Source organism: Orycteropus afer, unplaced genomic scaffold, assembly GCF_000298275.1.
Source record: "Orycteropus afer afer isolate SDZICR_OR568_19922 unplaced genomic scaffold, OryAfe1.0 scaffold00247, whole genome shotgun sequence".
Classification (NCBI taxonomy): Eukaryota; Metazoa; Chordata; class Mammalia; order Tubulidentata; family Orycteropodidae; genus Orycteropus; species Orycteropus afer.
The window spans coordinates 3,509,910-3,529,972 of NW_006921834.1; the positions used below are offsets into that span (position 1 = coordinate 3,509,910).

The 20,063-nt window shown below is 48.5% G+C and overlaps 1 protein-coding gene across 1 annotated transcript; it reads left to right on the plus strand.

Moving 5' to 3' along the window:
* The first annotated feature begins 3,748 nt into the window (after positions 1 to 3,748).
* Positions 3,749 to 18,922, plus strand: SPRYD3 (SPRY domain containing 3). Its single transcript, XM_007949535.2, has 11 exons — positions 3,749 to 3,771; positions 5,644 to 5,790; positions 6,816 to 6,891; positions 7,400 to 7,524; positions 7,838 to 7,973; positions 8,780 to 8,965; positions 16,742 to 16,891; positions 17,350 to 17,407; positions 18,093 to 18,212; positions 18,307 to 18,473; positions 18,788 to 18,922. The coding sequence occupies exons 1-11, from the start codon at positions 3,749 to 3,751 to the stop codon at positions 18,920 to 18,922; spliced, it is 1,323 nt and encodes a 440-aa protein (XP_007947726.1).
* Positions 18,923 to 20,063: the final 1,141 nt, after the last annotated feature.

Genomic DNA, 20,063 nt, shown 5'->3' on the forward strand with positions numbered 1-20,063 from the left:
ACTAGAACAACAGCAATGAAGGAAGTGATAACACAATTCATAAACAAAATGAGCTCAGCACAGAAAATTATATGGAACAAAGAAATCAACACCACAAAAAAGCACATAACAAAAATGACAGCAACAAATTCATATTTGCCAATAATTACATATCTGGCAAGGGACTTACCTCTAAGATTTATAGTGGAAAAGTGGATGACCAAACTATGGTACATACACATAATGGAATGCTATGCAGCACTAAAGAAAAATGTAGAGTCCACAAAACACTACGTAATATGGATGAACTTGGAGGACATTATGCTGAGTGAAATAAGTCAATCACAGAAGGACAAATATGGTATTAGTTCGTTGTTGTGGAGGGTCACAACAAAGAAAAGGTTTATATTTGGAGGGAAACTTTCTTTGTTGGTTGCCAGGGGTGGGAGAGGAGGGGAGGGAACACTGCAAAAAAAAAAAAAAAAAAAGCACTGACCTATGTCACTTTAGTTTTGTGTATTTCACTGTACATAAATTATATTACAATAAAATGCATTAAAAAAAAAAGAAAGAAAGAAAGATGGAGAAAAAAAAGAATGAACAAATCTCTTTTGGAACAAGCAAAGCCAGAAAGGTCCTTATAAGTGAAGATGGTGAGACTTTGTTGTACATACTTTGGACATGTTATCGGGTGGGACCAGTTGAGAAGGACATTGTCTTAGTTCTCTAGTGCTGCTATAATAGAAATAGCACAAGTGGATGGTTTTAACAAACAGAAATTTATTCTCTTACAGGTTAGGAGGCTAGAAGTCCTAATTCAGAGTGCCAGCTCTAAGGGAAGACTAGGCTAGAAGTCTGAGTTCAGAGTGCTGGCTCTAGGGGAAGACTTTCTCTGGATTTTGGGTGGAGGCCCCTCAATCTTGGGCTTCAGCTTTGCCTTCCATGCCCACTGCAGCCAGCTGGAAGTCCTAGACTCCTCCTGACTGAAGCAGCTGCAGTGGCTGATGAACTCAAGATTGGCAGGCTGCTGGCTGCTGAGGCTGATGAATCCAAGACTAGCAGATTGTTGGCTCACACGCTCTGAAGGTAACAATCCCAAGGTCAGCAGCCCACTGGTTCAAATCCGGAAACTGGAGATGATGAGTAGGCCAAATACAGGATCCATTTCATTTATTTTGGAAGCAGGCCACACCCCAGAAGCAACTCCCCTTCAACTGATTAACTGCTCACAGCAGATTACACCATGGAGGTGATTGCACCACATCCAGTCTCATCGTGAGGAATAACTACGTCCAGTTGCCAAACCACTCAAAATCATGGCCCAGCCAAGGTGACACACAACCTTAACTACCACAAACATCATGCTTGGTAGAGCAGAGGGTCAGAGAGAAAGAGATAGCCCCTTACAGAAATAGATTGACATAGTGGCTGCAACCATGGGCTCAAACATAGCAATGATTGTGAGGATGATGCAGGACTGAGCAGTGTTCCATTCTCTTGTACACAGAGTTGCTATGAGTCAGAATTGACTCAATGGCACCTAACAGTAACATACCTAACATCAAATTTTATACTTTAAATGTGTACAGTTCATGGTGTGTCAGTTTTATTTCAACAAAGCTGTTTACTCAAATCCATGTAGATGCTAAGCACAAATTATAATTATGGTCCTGAGAATGCCAATGGATCAGAGATGCACCAGAAGGCCTGTCCCACTACATCTGGAACTTGAGGATGAGGAAATCCTGAGTGGAATCACTAACCTTCATTAGTACTTTGGTGTCTCTCTCCACCTCAGCTGCCAGCCAGCTGACTAGCTTCTGGAAGGAGTCTGGAGCCAATGTGGGATAGACATGACTCTGAGAACTGACCTGGACAGTCCCTCCCTGACTGCCTTTGGGAAGAGCTGGGCTGAGGCTTAGGGTATTTTCATAGCTCAGGAAGAAGAGGTGGAAGAGAGAAACAACAAAGGAATGGAACCAGAAGTAGCTGGTGATTAATTGGGAAGGGTAACTACTCAGAACTATGTAATTGGGGCTGGAAGGGAGCCAAAAGAACATGATTCAATAATTCTTGTTTATAAGTGAGAATACTAAGAGACCTTGACCTTTCCGTCACACAGTTGGGGCTCTAATACAGATTTCTCCAAATCCTCTATTATGCCAAGTGATTCGTGGTACAGGAGAAAGAGGTTTCCCTTTCACTCAACATTTTTAGAGTCCTATGTATAGAATAGGCCCAAGAGTCTGAAAAAGTTCGTAGCCTAGCCGAGATCCACGTTGTTGTTGTTGTTGTTATTTGCCATTGAGTCGGCCCCGACTCATAGCGACCCCTCCTTGGGTTTCCGAGGCAGTATCACTACAGAAGTAGGATTGCCCAAACTTCCTTCCGAGGAGTGGCTGGTGGTCCACACTGGTGACTTTATTAATAAAAGCAAGACTGTAGTAAGTGTTAGGGGAGCTCTGGTGGCATATTGCCTAAAGCATTTGACTGCTAACCAGAAGACTGGTGGTTCAAACCCACCAGCCACTCCTTGGGAGGAAGACTGGGCAATCCATTTCTGTAGAGATACTACCTTAGAAACCCAAGGAGGGGTCACTATGAGTCAGAATTGACTGGACAGCAGTGAGTTTAGTGTTTTGTTTTGTTTTGTTGTAGTAAGTGCTATAAATGAAGTGTAAATGACATAGAGAGGAGGGGAAATTGTTTAAATGTGAAAAAACAGATCCAGAGATCTAGAAAATTGGAGAAACACTCATTCCAGGAGTCCAAATTCCACAGAATGGCAATAAACACACTTTAGTAGGTGCTCAATAATTGTTAGCATCCTTCCTCTTCTCAGCTTGATCCCGGCCTAACTTTTCTTTAGCCATAACAAACCACCCTTTCCTGAACATGCTACTTTATGTCACTGTTTTTTGCAAGGGATGTGCCCTTCTCTTGGAATACAATGTCCTTCCCAGAATGAACTAACAGTTACATGAAATGGACGTCAGAGACCTCAGAGAATATAAAGCATATGGTAATAGCTAAATGCACAGGCTATGGAAACTTAACTTCTCCTCAGGCTCATCTTTAAAAAATAGAAAACAGTAAGATTAATTTCATAAGGCTATTGAGTAGATTAAAAGGACACTCCTATAAAGCTTTTAGGGAGCTCTGGTGTGGCATAGTGCCTAAGGCATTTGACTGCTAATCAGAAGACTGGCGGTTCAAACCCACCAGCTGCTCCTTGGATGGACGATACTACTTCTGTAGAGATACCGCCTCAGAAACCCAAGGAGGGATCGCTATGAGTTGAGTCGACTGGACTGCAGTGAGGTTTTTTTTTTTTTTTTTTTTTTTAAATGAAGCTTATAGTATCACACCTAGCACAGAATGAGCACTCAAGAAATATTCTCAGTATTTTTCCCTGAGTAGCAACCTTCTCCACCTGCTCCGCCCATTTCAGGAGCGGCCCTTTGACCGGGCGGTAGGCGCCCGGGACACTCAGTGCAGCGCTCGCACTGCCACGTCGCCTCCTACCATCCTTTCCACACCCGGGTTTACCAGACCCTACGCATTAGGTACCCGGGTTCACTGGACCGCACCCCAGATGCTGCCGGGGTCGTCCTATTGGCTTCTTCAGATGCCTGTCGTTATTAGCTGCTGCCGATTGGCCTGAATTGGAGGGGAGGGGAGGGTTTCGGGAGCGTAGGAAGGGCGGGAACCCGGATGTGTGTGGTGGCGGCGCCCGAAGAGCTAGTGAGCGGAGCTGAGAGGCCTATGGATGAGGAGAACGCGGAGGCCCCGGTAGGCGGGGATCGGGGAGGCGGGGTCCCGGAGGCCTCGGGTCTCCCGAGAGCCCGAGGCGGGAGGCGGGGGTCCTGGGCGGGGGTTCCTGGGGCAGGGGCGGGGCCTTGCGTTCTGGTCACTCGGCTTCTTCTCTCCTTCACTCCCGGCTCAGTGCAGGGCCTGGGGAGACTGGGTGCTGTTACAGTGACGGATCAGAGCCCTGTGACCCCGGGTCTCTGAGTGACCAAGCTGTTTCAGGATGGAGGCGGGGCCCAGAGCGGCCGCCACTTTCTGTTGCGAAAGCTGTGGAGTTCTGGGTAACCAGATGCCCCTAGCTCTGGGGCGCCGGCAACTACCTGGGGTCATCCTTGGCGCAGTGCCCAGGAGGGGAGTTCTGGGGCTTCCTCTTGGGTGCCCCCCCTTCTGAGTCACGTGGTGGGTGTGAATTGTAGTTCCTGCAGAAGGGTGGTAATGTCCACATTGGGACTCAATTGAGCCCAGCCAGTGCCTAACTAAACACCTACTAGGCATTTTCAGGCCTTGATGGGACCCTTGCTCCAGGAATTTTGTGATGGGAGGAAAAAAAGCACCTTACCCATGTCTCACTTTTGGCTCTCAGTGAAGATTTATTCACTCATTCATGTGTTGCCATAGTTGGTTGTTTAAATACTTGGACTACTTCTCTTCATCGCTACCATCTACAGTGGATGCCATCTCTCATCTGGATTGATTCAAGAACCTCCTAATTGTTCACCCACTTCTACTAGATTATATTATGTATAAATTAGATTATGTTACGTCTTTGCTCAAAACTCTCTGAAGGTTTCCTGTCACACATGTATTAAAATAAAACTCCTTATCATGCTCTGTAGAGCCATGATCTGGCCCTTGCCTTCCTCTCAGACCTCTTCTTGTCCTGCATTCCCTACACACTAGCTACCGTGGCCTCCTGTTTTTCTACCATCCCAAACTCCCTCTCACCCCAACATCTGTGACCTGGCTGTCCCTCTGCCTGGAATGGTCTTATTTGGGTTTGTAACATGCCTAGCTCCTTTTTATCTCAATTCAAATGTCACCTCAGAGAGACCATCTCTGTCCACTCTATCCAAAGTAACTCCCCATTATTCTTGATCACCTCACCTTGGTTTTTTCTCCATTGTTTAAAATTGTCATGTCTATTTATTGTCTGTCATACTTCCCTTTCCCTGACTAGAATGGTTGTCCTATGAGAACAGGATCCCATCCATCTTGTTCACAGCCCATATCCTTACTACCTAAACCTGTTGCTGTCAAGTTGATTCTGATTAATAGTGACCCTACAGGACAGATAGAATTGACCTATAGGGTTTCCAAGGCTGTAATCTTTACAGAAGCAGACTATTACATCTTTCTCCTGTGGAGTGGCTGGTGGGTTCAAACTGCCAACCTTTTGGTTAGTAGTTGAATGCTTAACCACTGCACTACCAGGGCTCCTTTCCTTAGTACCTAGAACAGTGCATATAGTAGGAGCTACATGAATATCAGGAGCTCTGGTAGCATAGTGCCTAAGGCACTTAACTGCTAAGCAGAAGGCTGGCGGTTCAAACCCACCAGCCACTCCTTGGAAGGAAGGTTGGGCAATCTATTTCCATAGTGATACTGCCTCGGAAACCCAAGGAGGGGTTGGTATGAGTCAGGTCCAACTCGATGGCACATAACAACAACAACAACACATGCATATAGTAGGAGTAAATGTTCGTTGAATGAATGGTTGAGGGTGGGGATTGTTGAGGTACTCAGTTGGTACAGTTGGCTCCAAGTTCAGTGCTCTCCCCACATTCTGGGTTGAGCAGGCTGAGATGCTTTGCTCAGGGCCCTACTTCTCCTCATTCCTCTAACCTCCCTTGGCAGGTTTGTTCTCATGAACAAGATGGATGACCTCAACCTGCACTACCGGTTTCTGAATTGGCGCCGGCGGATCCGGGAGATTCGGGAGGTCCGGGCTTTCCGATATCAGGAGAGGTTCAAGCACATCCTTGTCGATGGAGACACTTTGAGGTGAGTTGAGGGGAATGCTTCCATATTTCTCTGTTTGTGTCAGATCTTAGAGATGCAAAGGCTTTTTCAGAGGAACGGAACTGTCTACACTACTGAGACAGGGGATGGTGTTGACCTGGGAGGCCTTTCTAAGTGGATTCACCCTGAATTCCCCTCCACCTGGGTCCTTGGGTCACTCTCTGTCCTGGTCCAGCAAGGATCTGTCCTGATTGTGCCGTGAAAGCTATTGTGTCGGAAATGGGAGGCTGCTGGGGTCTAAGGTAGAAGTTCTCCAAGTGCCTTGGTGAGAGGACTCCGTGGGTCTGTGGGATCTCTGAATCTCCTTTTGCCTATGCCCCCGGGATTGGGTTTGGTGAAGAGTAGCCATTTTGAAGGTAATGGGTTTCCTGTTTTAGGAAGGACTGTTCTGTGATACATCCTACCTGTCACCATTACCTCCCATGTTTTCTAGTTCTTTGGTTTGTGTATTTGTGTTTGTTTTTTCTCTTTTCTGGCTCAAACCCTTCCCTAACTCCTTCTGAGCTGTAGTTCTCTCACAAGATTATCACTGAAGTGGGAAGGAGTAGTACTGTTTAGCCTGGAGATAAGAAAGCTTAGAGGTAGGGAGTGAATAGCTGTCTTCCAGTCTACAAAGGGCTTTGGTACAGAGGATAGAGACCAGCAGATTTCCAGCTCCACTAACAGAGCCAAAGAAAAAGGGCTGTAGCTATAGCATGAGGGATTGCAGTAAGACAGGGTATGAGACCCCTAACAGGCAACTAAGGGATGCTCTGCATTCTTTCCCTGCTGGAAATTAAGGAGAAGCCAGGCTTACACTGGTCTGGAGTAGGTTGGATCCTGCCTGGAGGCAGTGGGAGGGATGGGGTGACCTCTGAAGTATCTTGTTATGTTGTCTATGCTGAAGTGTGGCCTGTTGGATTCTCTCCTGTGCTGCTTCTCACAGGGTGGGGGTTGGGGATGCTGAGGCCCTCCCATTAGGTCCTGGGCTAGACTGCTAATGGAACTCCTCCCCATTCCTCCTTCAGTTACCATGGAAACTCTGGTGAAGTTGGCTGCTACGTGGCTTCTCGACCTTTGACCAAGGACAGCAATTATTTTGAGGTGATTAAGGCAGTGGGTGGGTTGAGCAGAGGATGAAATTGTTAAGCTCCAGGGAGCTCCTTTACTAGATTCATAACCTTGTTCTTTTAATTTTCCGTCAGGACTGTCCTGTCCTCTTGGCTGAGAAAAGGGTATAGGAGAGCATGCCCCTAATCTGAGGGATAGGTGCTCTGGAGTCCTATCATCTTGTTCTTTCTGCTCTCCTGCCCCTCACTTGAATAGATTTTGACCTATATTCCAGACTTTGACCCATATCCTTTCTAACCCCTAACCCAAGTCCAGCATTTACTTTAATCTCCTATCTTTTTCCATAGTTTTGAAATAATTTTCTAAGGAAAGTAGGTTCCCACTCTCCCCAACTCTTCCCCTGAGTTTTTTCTGATTCCCATGTTTGTCCCTTTGAGCCTCAGCTACTTTTGACTCTAACTCCCCTCCCTGCCAGAAGCAATTCATCTGTTTTGCCATTCCTTCCATCCCTGCTGACTGTGCCCTTCTTTCCTCACTCTAGGTGTCTATTGTGGACAGTGGGGTTCGGGGCACCATTGCTGTGGGGCTGGTCCCTCAGTACTACAGCTTGGATCACCAGCCTGGCTGGTTGCCTGACTCTGTAGCCTACCATGCTGATGATGGCAAGTGAGTTGCCTCCACGTGGAACCTGACCCCTCTCCTGTGGATTTGGGAATCTTAGATATGAAGGATGGCTTTTCTCATTCCTTCACCTGTCTTAGAGCGTTTTCATAAACTTTTGATCAGGACCAGAAGGTGGCCTAACGGCTACCCTTACTAGTTTGTGTACTTAGAAGGGAGGGTGAAGTTCAGACCCAGGACATAGGTAGATAGCATCACAGGGTGACTAGGAGCAGCAAGTTGAGACTTCAGCCATCAGTGTCTGGGAGGGGTTGGGAAGTCAGGTTTGGCTTCTGTGTCTGTGCTACTCTGTCCACAGGTTGTACAATGGCCGGGCCAAGGGCCGTCAGTTTGGGTCAAAGTGTAACTCTGGGGACCGTATTGGCTGTGGCATTGAGCCTGTATCCTTTGATGTGCAGACTGCCCAGATCTTCTTCACTAAAAATGGGAAGCGGGTAAGTAGGGAATACTGGCTAGGTTTTAAGAAGCCTGAAGCTGCTCAGGATTTGTTGGCTGGGGCTTACCCAGGGTCCCATAGATCCTCGTCTTTTTCAATCCAACCTCAGCTTCTTCTAAAGTCCCTTGTTTGTAGGAGAAGACAGTTCCCCTGCCCAGGGGAAGCTGGGACATTCCTCCGAAGATAGGTGTACAGGGGTAAGGATGGGCAGAGGATGAATAAAAATTATGGGGAACAGAATTGAGTTATTTTGGGGGAGGGTTTTGAACAGAGGGGAAGTTCATGGCCTGGATTCATATGCTGAAGGCCATGTTTGGATTTTTGACTTGAATACTTTTGGGGATATGTCCTCTCCATGTTTTATTTCTCTTGTTTCACTTCTTCCTGCCTTCCTCAGAGGTGAAAAGATGGGACAGAGCAAATAGAAGAGGGAGACACCAGCTATTTTTCTTCTGCCCAGCTCCATCTCTCACTCTGAGAAAACGGCTTTCTTAGGCCTTGGCTGAGAGGTCCTCCTCTCAGCATCCATGGCTCAGCACTTTTCTGCTCCAGCATGCACTCACATGTACCAAAAATACTGGGCAGCAGGTCAGGAGACTTGTGTTTGCCTTCTAGCTCTGTGGCTGTCTTGCTCGACCAGGAGTACTTAGCAAACTTTTAAATACATTTCCTTTTTTTTTTTAATCTGTTGGTGTGGGTGATAATTATTTGTTTCATCATCTCAAAGGTACCCTTGTGAGAATTAGACAAGCTTTGGAAAAATGAGCCAGGCAATAGCACCCTTCCTCCCTTCCTCCACTGCAGGTGGGCTCCACCATCATGCCCATGTCCCCAGATGGGCTGTTTCCAGCAGTGGGCATGCACTCCCTGGGTGAGGAGGTGCGGCTTCACCTAAACGCTGAGCTGGGCCGCGAGGACGACAGTGTCATGATGGTGGACAGTTACGAGGACGAGTGGGGCCGGCTGCATGATGTCAGAGTCTGTGGGACTGTAAGTAAGGGCAGTGGAACAGAAGGGGGCTCAGCTGGGAGGAGTGGGCAGAGCACCTGGAGGCCTCAGAAACATGTCTGATTAGGTAGTGTCTTTGGTAGGATTTTGGGAAATGGGAATTTTTGTAGTGTAGCATGGGGCCTTGACATGAGGTCTGTACTCTCTTTAGTGCCGGTTCCTCTTTCTTCCCTTGCTCTTCATTTGAGAGCAGCAGTTCTCCTTTGCCTGTTTTGGTTCCTTCAGTACCTGGTGCACTCTACTGCCCTCATACCTGCTTGGCAGGGCTGGGGGTTGATTCAGAGGCAGGAAGCCTACGTCTCCTTTTGGCTTGATCCCAGCTCAGTTAGCCCAGGCTTTCCCTGCAGATGTGGCCACAGTCCCATAATGTGTGATCTTTTGGGATTCTCTGAAATATTTTGGGAATAAGCTTCAAGTCAATCTCTTCTACCTTCCTCTGTATTTTGTAGGGGATGAGAACGGTGGCAGACAAGGGTTCAGTGAGATTCCTTGGCCTTCTAAGACTTGCTTTATACATCTCATCATACCTGCTTTTTAATCTCTCCCTAGATTTTAAATGTTCTTGGGAAGCAGATAGGCCCTGAGAGAGGGAATTTCTTCCTACCTACACTCAGAGCCTCCTGCTGGGTTGGAAGTGAATGGATGCTGAGTCACAGGCCTGGCGCTGACCTCTAGTGGACTGCTCTGGCCTCCCACTTTGAATTGTCCCTCTGTTGCCCCTTTGCTCCTGGCCCCCCAGGTGGATGGCCTTTTTCTCCACCCTCTGGCCTTCTCACCCCAACCCAGGCTGTTTTCAAATCAGCCTTTGATAGCAAAACAGAAGCAGTGGGAGGTGGAGTGGATGATGTGCCTCTGTTCTACAGTTCAAGGTGAGTCTAACTCAAGGAAAATGGTAGAAAGCATGCCCTCCTCCTGCTTCAGACATGTTGCACCCCCTTCCAGCTCTGGGATCCAAGGGCTGCTGTGGTTGTGAACCAGTGGGCATCAGATGCCCACTCCTCGACTCTCATCTCTTCTCCCTCTACCATCATTTTGACAACATCTACAGAGTTGAACTTGGGACTGAGCCAAGGCTATGTTCTAGTTGTCATTCTTGACCTCTCCTCAACATTTTTTTCCTGGCATCCTTTCCTTGCCTGGACCTGTCCCCACTCTGCTCCCAGCTCCTCCCAGGCAGTCTTTTCTAATTGATGCACAATCCTGTAGACATTTATAAATAGCCTTTCTTCCTCCTCACTCTTCCCCTAACACCTTCAGGCCACTTATTTAATAACTTTTTCTTTCTCAGACATAGCTGTTGGGTTTGGCTATTGTCTCAGACTCCCTCCCCAGCTATGGATAACTGGCAGAGCAGAAACACTATCCCTGAGTGTTTGCTCTTTGGGCAGACTTGGGCATGAGCCTCTTGAGGAACATGTGCTGTTCTAGTCTTGCCAGTCATCCCATCCAAATGAGGGTGACTTACCCAGTTTCTTCCATCTCCACTTGTCTCCTGGCCTCTTCCTCCCTGTCCCTTTGTACTACCTGCTGTATTTCTGACCCAGCAATTGTAATTGTGTCAGCCTGGAATTGCCAGGGAGAGGTCGTTTGGGCCATGTCCTTGCCTCTTGTTTCTAAAGACCTCTAGCACAACTGTTTTCTCCCATTAGCCCACTCCTCCTATTTACATCCCCGTACTGCTGGGGAGCCCTTTCTTGGAATCCCAGGGAACCCTGTTTTTGTTTCTCCTGCCCTAGGTGATGGCAGTAATTGGTCTGTGTTTTCAGTAGAGTGCCCTTTATAACCATAGGATTTGAGAAAGAGAACCTTTGATGTCATCTAGACCAAGGTTTCTTAATGGGGAGACTGTTGGCATTTTAGGTGGGACATTAGCATTCCTGGCACCCAGATACAAAATGCTAGTGACCTCCTCTCCTAGTTACTGTGACAGCCCAAAATATGCCCACTGTCTCTGGTTTTGCTGTTGATGAAAACAGTTTCAGAGAAAAGTGAAGAGACTTGTTCAAGTGTCAAACAGCAAATGAGTATCAAAACTAGGCCCAGGTATTCATTCTTTGACCCATACCCTATGCTTTTTCCACTATCTAATACACGTTACTACCCTCTACCCAAGATTGCTCTTCCGTTACCAGTCTTCTCCTTGGCTCCTGCCCCCTTCCTGATTAGATGAATTGGAGCTCCTGGCTTTAAATCCTAGCATCCCCTGGGAATCTCCTGTCTTCTTTAGCCAAGGTCTTTTTAGCTGAATTTACTTGGTTGCCTTGGAATTCTTTTTACCCCTAGGCCTTTCGCTTAGTTTTGGTGTCATTTATCCTCTCTTCTCACTAGTTCTTCCCATAAGGAAGAGAAAATTCAATTCCTGGTTCTTTTTTTCCCACTCTCCAGCATTTCATTATGAAAAATTTCAAACATACCCAAACCAAACCCACTGCCGTCGAGTTGATTCCGACTCATGGTGACTCCTCCCCTTGGGTTTCTGAGGCAGTGTCTCTACAGAAGTAGATTGCCCAGTCTTCTTTCCGAGGAGCAGCTGGTGAGTTTGAACTGCCAGCCTTCTGGGTAGCAGTCAAATGCCTTAGGCACTATGCCACCAGAGCTCCCAGCTCAAACATACAGCAAAGTTTTAAAAATAGTACACTGAGATTCATATAGCCACTACCTAGATTCCACAGTTATTAATATTTAGTTGTGTTTGTTTTATCTAAGTATATATAGACAGACCCAGCTCTTTCTCAAGTGGAATTCTTCTCCTGTCTCCTGTGGCCTCAGTTTCCCATCCTAAAGAGTTTTCCCCTCCCCAGAGCGCTGAGCTGTGGGTGTTGAAGAGTTGCTGCTGCATTTGCTGAGCAATACCCCCTCTGCCTCATCTCTTCCCCCAGGCCTTGCAAAGTGAGGTAATGGTGGAGGGTGGGGGGCCATAGGTAAAACTGAGGGATTAGACTCATTCTGCCTTTGTTCTCCTGTTCATAGTTCTTCTGACAACTCCTTAGCGACGGGGCAACAGCTTTGGTATACAAAGCTCCCAGGGGTCCTCCCTAGACCCAACCCAGGAGGAGACGTGTTGGGGCCGGAGCTGGCCGGTGGGGAGTGTGTTCATGGTTCCTGGGGAGTGTGTTCATGGTTCCTGTTTCAGCTGCTGCTTGGCCCTCAGGGCACTGAGCCCTCCCTTGCTCTTGTCAAGAGGGATTAGGATCTCTACTGGCAAGGAGAGAAGGGTGGGTAGCATCAGAGGAGAAGAGACTAAGAAGCCCTACTGATGAGGGTGCTAGAGGCTGTTCTCTGCACTCTCATCTGCAGCCTAGGCTCTGTGGCATCAAGTCTACCTGTCTGGTGGTGGAAAGGAGGCAGAGGGGGAGAATCTTTGATTTTCTGGAGCCCCAAGGAAAGGATTTCCTCTACCCCAATGATAATGGAACAACATTCTTGTTGAATGGACATTGTTTGAAGAGAAACATTGGAGGAAGGCAGTTGGTCATTTGGGGTAAAATAACCTGTTGAGTGGTTGTCTGTTCTAGAGAGACAATGACCATTGCAGGGAACGTAAGGGGTCATCTAGTTGTAGGTAAAGGCCAAGATAAAAGATCCTTCCTTATTTGTGATTGGCAGTTCCAGTCGATTTTTGCTCTAGGGTGATGGTTAACATTTAGGGAGCATTAATACATTGTCAAGGAGCTCTGGTAACGTAATGCCTATGGCATCTGACTGCTAACCAGAAGGCTGGCGGTTCAGACCCACCAGTCACTCCTCGGAAGGAAGGTTGAGCAATCTACTTGGAAACCCAAGGAGGGGATGGCGGTGTATTTGTTTGTTTTGTAATATATTGTCAAAAGGAGCTATGGTGGTGTGGTCCCTCAGGCATTTGCTTACCAGAAGGTTGGCAGTTCAAGCCCACCAGCCACTCTGGTGGAAGGAAGACTGGGCAATCTACTTCTGTAAAGATTCACTGCCCTAGAAACCCAAAGGGGGTCGCTATGAGTCGGAGTTGACTCGATGGCAGTGACTTTGGTTTTTTTTTTTTTTGGTTTAATATATTGTCAAAGACCTCTGGTGGCACAATGGTTAAGCAGTCATCTGCTAATCCAAAGGCCTATGGTTTGAACCCACCAGCTGCTCCGTAGGAGAAAAGACCTGGTGACTTGCTCCCATAAAGATTATAGCCTAGGAAACCCTATGGGGGCAGTTCTACTCTGTCCTATAGGGTCACTATGAGTAGTAATTGACTCAGTAGCATACAACAATGTATATATTCCAGTATAACCCCAAAACCTGGTTTAGGGAGAGGCAGAAATATGTATTAATCACTTTCTGGGTGCCTGGCTCCATGCTTGCCATTTGACAAACTCTTCATTTAGTTTCACATCTGTTTTTAGAGAGGCAAGGACTATTATCTCTATTTCACTGATAAAGAAATAGGCTTATTGTTGTTAGTTGCCATCAAGTTGGCTTTGATTCTTGGCAACCTTGTGTATTAACAGAATAAAACATTGCCCAGTCATTCCTGCACCATTTTCATGATCATTGGCATTGTTGTGGCTATTGTGTCAGTTAAAGAAAAGGAAATAACTTGCCAAAGGTTAAGACTAGGAAAAAAAAAAACAATTCACTGCCATCAAGTTGTTTCCAACTCATAGTGACCTCTTCTTGGATTTCTGAGGCAGTATCACTATAGAAGTAGATTGCCCAACCTTCCTTCCGAGGAGTGGCTGGGGGGTTTGAAACGCCAGCCTTCTGGTTAGCATTCAGATGCTTTAGGCAGTATGCCACCAGAGGTCCACCAGAGCTCCTTAGGGCAGTAAGTAACAGGAATTAAGATTTGAACCCAGGTCTGTTTGAGTTGCTTTCCAACTAAGAGGCATCTGAAGCACAGATTGAGGGGCCAGCATCAAGATCCTAGCAACAAAAACTCTAGGGGCTAAACCACTCTCAGCCTTCCATCTCCTCTTGTTTCTCACATTTGTAGTCTGAGGAGAGAGCAGTGAACTCAAGAGGATCTGTCAGAGAGGCTGAACTCGTCTGGGTCCTCCATCCGTCCCTGTCCCCCCGCCCCCCACCACCAAGTGCTCTGAGATGCTCTAGAGGCCTTAGGAGGACTTTACCCAGAAGCTGGAAGTAGATCAGATGAAGTCTGATGGCTTCCACCTCTTCTCTCAAAAAAGGGCACATTGTGCAGAGACCTAGTTATACAGGGTGTCAGCAGTCTCTGAACTGCTTGGTGGGATGGAGGAGTGGGGACTTGATGTTAGAGTCCCATGTTAGTGCATTTCATTCTCCAGGCATTAAGGAAGTATCCCCACCCTGTCCACAGACAAAACGGCAGCGGCTGCCCCTCCCCCCCCCCATGGCTGAGGCAGTGGGAATGGTTGGGCGGGTTTTTCCCAAAGATCAGGATCTGGACCAGCTGTCTTTTGGCTCGAACTGGAGAACGCTGTGTTTCCTATGCTGAGGCCAGTTGGATAGAGTGGGTCAAGGGCAGCTGTGGGGTCCCCCACCCAGTTCTGCAATGCTGGGAGGAGAGAGTGGGCTGGGGGGCTGCTTTGACTGGGTGGAGTATAAACTAGTTAATGTGCATCAGACCACACCCTCCTGGCCTACTGGGGAAATAATGTAGAGGAGAAACCCATACTAAGCAGGGAACACACAGAGGACCAGGATGAAGAAATGAACAGAGTTGAACCAGCGTTGGCCTTATTGTTAGTTGCAGTTGAATCAGTTCTTAGCATGTGTGCAAAATAAAACTGCTGCATAGGGTTTTCTTGGCTGTAAGCATTACAGAAACAGATTGCTAGGCCTTTCTTCCATGACATCACTGGGTGCGTTCAAACTGCCAGACTTTAAGTTAGAAAAAAAAAAAAATAAAAAACGCACTGCTGTTGAGTTGGTTCCAACTCATAGCGACCCCTCCTTGGGTTTCTGAGGCAGTATCTCTACAGAAGTAGATTGCCTAATCTTCCTTCCAAGGAGTGGCTGGTGGGTTTGAACTGAGCACTAATTACTTGTGCCACCTAGGGACCCACGGGCTGTAATTATTGTTGTTTTTGTTGTGTGCCATCAAGTCGATGCCAACTCATAGTGACCCCATATGACAGAGTTGAACTGTTTCATGAAGTTTCCTAAGCTATAATCTTTATGGGAGCAGATAGCCAAGTCTTTTTTTCCACAGAGTGGCTGGTGGGTTCAAACCGCTGACCTTTCAGTTAGCAGCTGAGAGCTTAACCATTGTACCACCAGGGCTCCTTATGGTCCTTAATTAGTACACAATAAAACAGAAGATGACCTGCAGGGGATTGCTTTCTAATGAAAGAAAGCAGTGTGATATAATGGAGAAAGACTTGGGCTAGGGAACAAATATTAAAGATACAACCAAAATGTGTAGGTCCCAACATTTGGAATTAAGAAAGCCTGGGTGTGGATTTAAGTGGTCTTTAATACATCCCTAGTTTTTACCCTTATAACACCCCTATCTCTCTGCCCCCAGTTCTCTTTGGAAAGGAGGGGAGGATGGAGTTAGGTCTTTGGGGATCAAGACTGAGAAGGACACCAAGGCCCTCTAGTCCCACTCTCTGGAGGGGGTGGTGGATGTAGGAGCAGCCTCTGCTGGAGACATATAAGGCTTCCATGCCGGTGTAAGCGAGCACAACTCCTTTCCTGTTCAGGCAGGAATCCTTGGGTGGTGAGAGGCCAGTATCCTAAGACTTGCCAGGGATAAGTGGAGGAGGTCTCCAGGGAGTGTATTTTCTTCAGGGCTGGAGGAGTGGGAGGGTAGATAAAAGTCTTGAGGGGCAGTTGGGCTAATTAAAAGGGGATTAAGGAATCCGAGGTGATGCTGAGGGTGAGGGAGAGAGGGGATGGGGTTGAGTTATAGTCCCACTATTTCCATGACAACTGATAAATAAATCCTCCCAGATTGGGGGTTGCCGCCCCATCATGCCCAGGCAGGATCGTTATGGGACTGAAGAGCCCCAAGAATCTACTGTCATTTCCCCTCTCCTCCCACTCCCAACCCCTCCTCCAGCTAAAAGTAGAAATTACTTCCTGTCTTCATTTTGACCTTTTCCCCTCCCTCACATTAAATGAAGTAAAGCTGATCATTCTGGTTCCTTGACTTCCCTCAACACCAGTCTTCCCAGCTACAAACAGCTCTGTGCAAAGGCAAATAGGATAAGGACCTTGAGAAATTATCTGTCCTATCCCAGATAGAATTGGCTTCTGAGCTTGTCTCCCCTCACTCAGATATCTGGGGCTAGCATCTAATCTCTGCATCCTCCCTGGCTCCAGTCAGTCTCCCTAAGAAAGTCTTCAGATGTCCTCAGCCTAGTCCGCACTTCTTTTCCCTGTATTATCGACCCCTGGGGCAGACCTTTGTAAACAGAGAAAGCCAGCAGGGTTATATAGGGAAGTCATGACTTAGCCTGGAGACCCTCACCCCACCCCACCCCACCCCTATGTACGGTCCTCCCCCATCTCCCAAAAGCAAGAGGAAGGTCTTTAGATCTGAGTGGGGTTTGGATCAGGAGGAAGGCAAGTGCAGCATTTGACACAGACTTCCTCTTACCTACGTTGTCATCTTCGCTACTCGGTTTCCTGGTGTCCTCTGCCTGCCTACAATATCAAAGTCCACATTGTGGCTCTAGATTGTTCCTCTTTCACCCAGGGGTTTTTGTCAAACCTGGAAAACTGGTACCCAGACAGCCTTGGGACCAGATTTTCAGGGTGGGCATTAGCCTGCCCCATGCCCTTACCTGGCTCTTCCCTCCACAGCTGCTGGAGTACTTGGGCAAGGGCAAGAGCATCGTTGATGTGGGGCTGGCCCAAGCCCGGCACCCACTGAGCACGCGCAGTCACTACTTTGAGGTGGAGATTGTGGACCCTGGAGAGAAATGCTACATTGCTTTGGGGCTGGCCCGGAAGGTGGGGACTAGTGCTGGGCTTTTTGCCTATGGAGCTGCTCAGTTCTGGGCCTGCTGGGATGTGGCTGGGAAGGTCTGGGGGAGCAGGGGGACCCAGGCTGTGGGGGGAGGATTTCAGCCTGAGACAGGAGACAGTTGTACATGTCTGCTGTAAGAGTACAGACCCATATGACCTAGGACCTGAGAGTGAGTCAGGGCTGTGCCACTCACTGGGGCCGGGCTGGGGTCCAGGCAGCCTGCACCCTGGCCTTGAAGCCAGGTGCCTTTCTCGCCTTCCCTGCTTCCCCTGCAACCCCACATGCATATAGGATATGAGAGGCTTCGGGGGTGTGGAGTGGGGTGAACAACCTTCCTGGGTTATAGTCTCCTCCAGAGGATGGGAAATTCAGACATCACTCTCTTATGTCCCCTTTTATTTGCATGTGGTACCATAGGTTTTCTTTTTTCTTCTTGGTGCAGGATTATCCCAAGAACAGGCATCCTGGATGGAGCAGAGGGTCTGTGGCCTATCATGCTGGTGAGCAGAGGGTAGTTTCGTTGCGGGCTGCCCTGGTGAAGCTGGGCTGGTAGGGGAGTTAGAAGCATAAGGACATCCATTTTTCTGATCCTTTGCTCCTGGCAGGAGAGACTTTCCCCTGCTGCTGTCTGATCTCCCCTGCCCAGGCCACTATTGCTTTCTCCTCTTCTGTGTTTTTCCTCCCAGCCCTGAAAGTCGGGGGAGCAGGACAGGGGCGGGAGACCTGGGCGCACACTAGACATTCCAGGGCTCTGAGTTGGCTCCCTCTGCGCCCTTCCTGCAGATCCTGCAGAATCTTCATTTACTGTTTTTTGGTTTGTGTGATTTCCTTTAGGCCTTTCTTTAGAAAAGGACTGAGCCTTGAGTTCTCGTCCCTCTCTTCTTCCTCTCATGAGTAATGCTCACTGTGCCTCTCCGCCCTCTTCTCTCTTCAGACCAGTTCCCTGAGGGAGTTTTCCCTCAGCACCTTGTGCCAACAGACTTTGTGGCATTATTTTTTATCTGGTGCCCTCTTCCCACTCCTACTTCCCATTCCTCTTTTCCATCTGTATTCGGGTTGTTCTCCCCTCATGTCCTCTAGGCCAGAGAAGGAGGTGGAGAGGTGTTCACCTTCATGTAGGGGCCACTCTTGGGGTGTAGGGTATCAAGTCGCTCCTTCAAGTATGTGTCCTCTCCCATCTAACAGATGATGGCAAGATCTTCCATGGCAGTGGTGTTGGGGACCCTTTTGGACCTCGGTGTTACAAAGGGGACATTATGGGCTGTGGAATCATGTTCCCCCGAGACTACATTCTGGACAGTGAGGGTGAGTGGGATGGGAGTGGCCAGCCAGGTGGGTCAGGACAGAGGGTGCTAGGTCGGGGGAGTACCACAGGAGCTCAGGTTTCCTGGTCTCCTAGGTGACAGTGATGACAGTTGTGACACAGTAATCCTGTCCCCTACTGCTCGGGCTGTCCGGAACGTCCGGAATGTCATGTACCTGCACCAGGAGGGAGAAGAAGAAGAGGAGGAGGAGGAAGAAGATGGGGAAGAGATAGAGCAGGAACATGAGGGCAGGAAGGTGGTGGTGAGTAGGGGAGAGTCTGGGCTTGGACTGGGGTCCTTGGGCTTGGGTGAGGGCTGGGTGTCAGTAGGGAATAAGAATCTGAGCAGGGGCAGGAAAGAGGGGAAGGTCGGGTGCAACTTAGGGGGAGACTGGTTGGGAGGAGGCTGTTTTCCAGCCTCAGGACACCCTCTTGTGGTCACTTCCTTTATCATCCTAAGTCTCTCCTCGAGTCCATGATGGGAATTGGGAGTGGTTGGGGTTCAGGCCTGTGCAGCTCCAGGATCCTGAGAGAAGAGGCCAGATGCTGCCTGCTTTATTGTCCTCCCCACCTCCAGGTTTTCTTCACCCGGAATGGCAAGATCATCGGGAAGAAGGATGCTGTTGTACCTTCTGGGGGCTTTTTCCCAACCATTGGAATGCTGAGCTGTGGGGAGAAAGTCAAAGTAGATCTGCACCCTTTGAGTGGCTAGGGGCTTCTTCCCTGGACCTGTCCCTTCCCCTTCTACTCATCCTTTGCAGGACCCGGTACTCAGTTTCTGACATGCCCAAGGATTTGCTTACTTAGTAGGCCCCAGGGTGTGCATAGACACTCTGCCCCCTGCCAGGTTAGGCCCCTGCCAAGCTCCTCTGTGCCCACGTCTCTGACCTGGTGCTGCCCCAATCATCAGTCCCTGGGCCTGAGTCCTAGTTGGACAAGAAAAGACCCAAAGAAAGGTATTGATACATCTGTCAGTGGGCCAGTGGGCTCCCAGACACCCCATTCCTCATTGGCCACATGTGAGTAGAAGGGAGAGACCACCCCATTTTCAGCTGCTATTTGGGCATAAGGCTTTGTAGAGGCCTGGGTAGAGAAACATTCCCACCTCCTACTTAACCACAGTATTTCTCCTTGCATTCTTCTTTTTTGTGTTTGTTTGTTTACTTCCCTGTGTGAACCAGTTTTTTCCCTTCGTGGTATAAACCAGTTGCTGCTGTCATCCCCCCTGGCTGGGCTGGGGGGGCTTTCTTGGGGCCATCTCTCTCCTTTCATTGACTGCTGTCCTGAGAAGACTCATCTGGGGTCTCCATTCTTTCCCCTGAGAGCTGGCTTTCTCCTTGCTACCTTCTCAGGCACCATAGTCCCACAGAGAAATCTGAGCCTCCTTATCCAACCTGTATACATAGATGGGTTCCCATTACCATTACATGTTAAATAAGAGGGATTGTGAGGCATAGGAGCACTGAAGCCTTTGCTCCTGTCTCCCCCTTCCCATCCTCTGCTCACCTGTGGCACCCTCGGGATGCAGGCTGAGGCCCTGGAGCATGTCTCGGCAAGAGCCCAGAGGGGGCAGCTTGGTCCCTTAATTCCCTCACCTGCTACCCTCCTACCCCTGTGCCCCAGCTTGCTGCTTGTGCCAGTTGCCTGTTTGCTTCAGTGTTTGATTCTAGCACTTACATGTGTCCTTCCCTATTGAGCCCTCATATTTCTCCCTATCCCCTTGACCTCTGGCCCCCTCCCCATATAGTGACTTCCCCTGGGAGGAAGAGGGAGCAGGAGCTATTGGCCTTGGTTTGCACAGAGTGGATAGGGCTTTGGGGCAAGTGAGTGAACTGTCATGCTGCTGGGGCCTC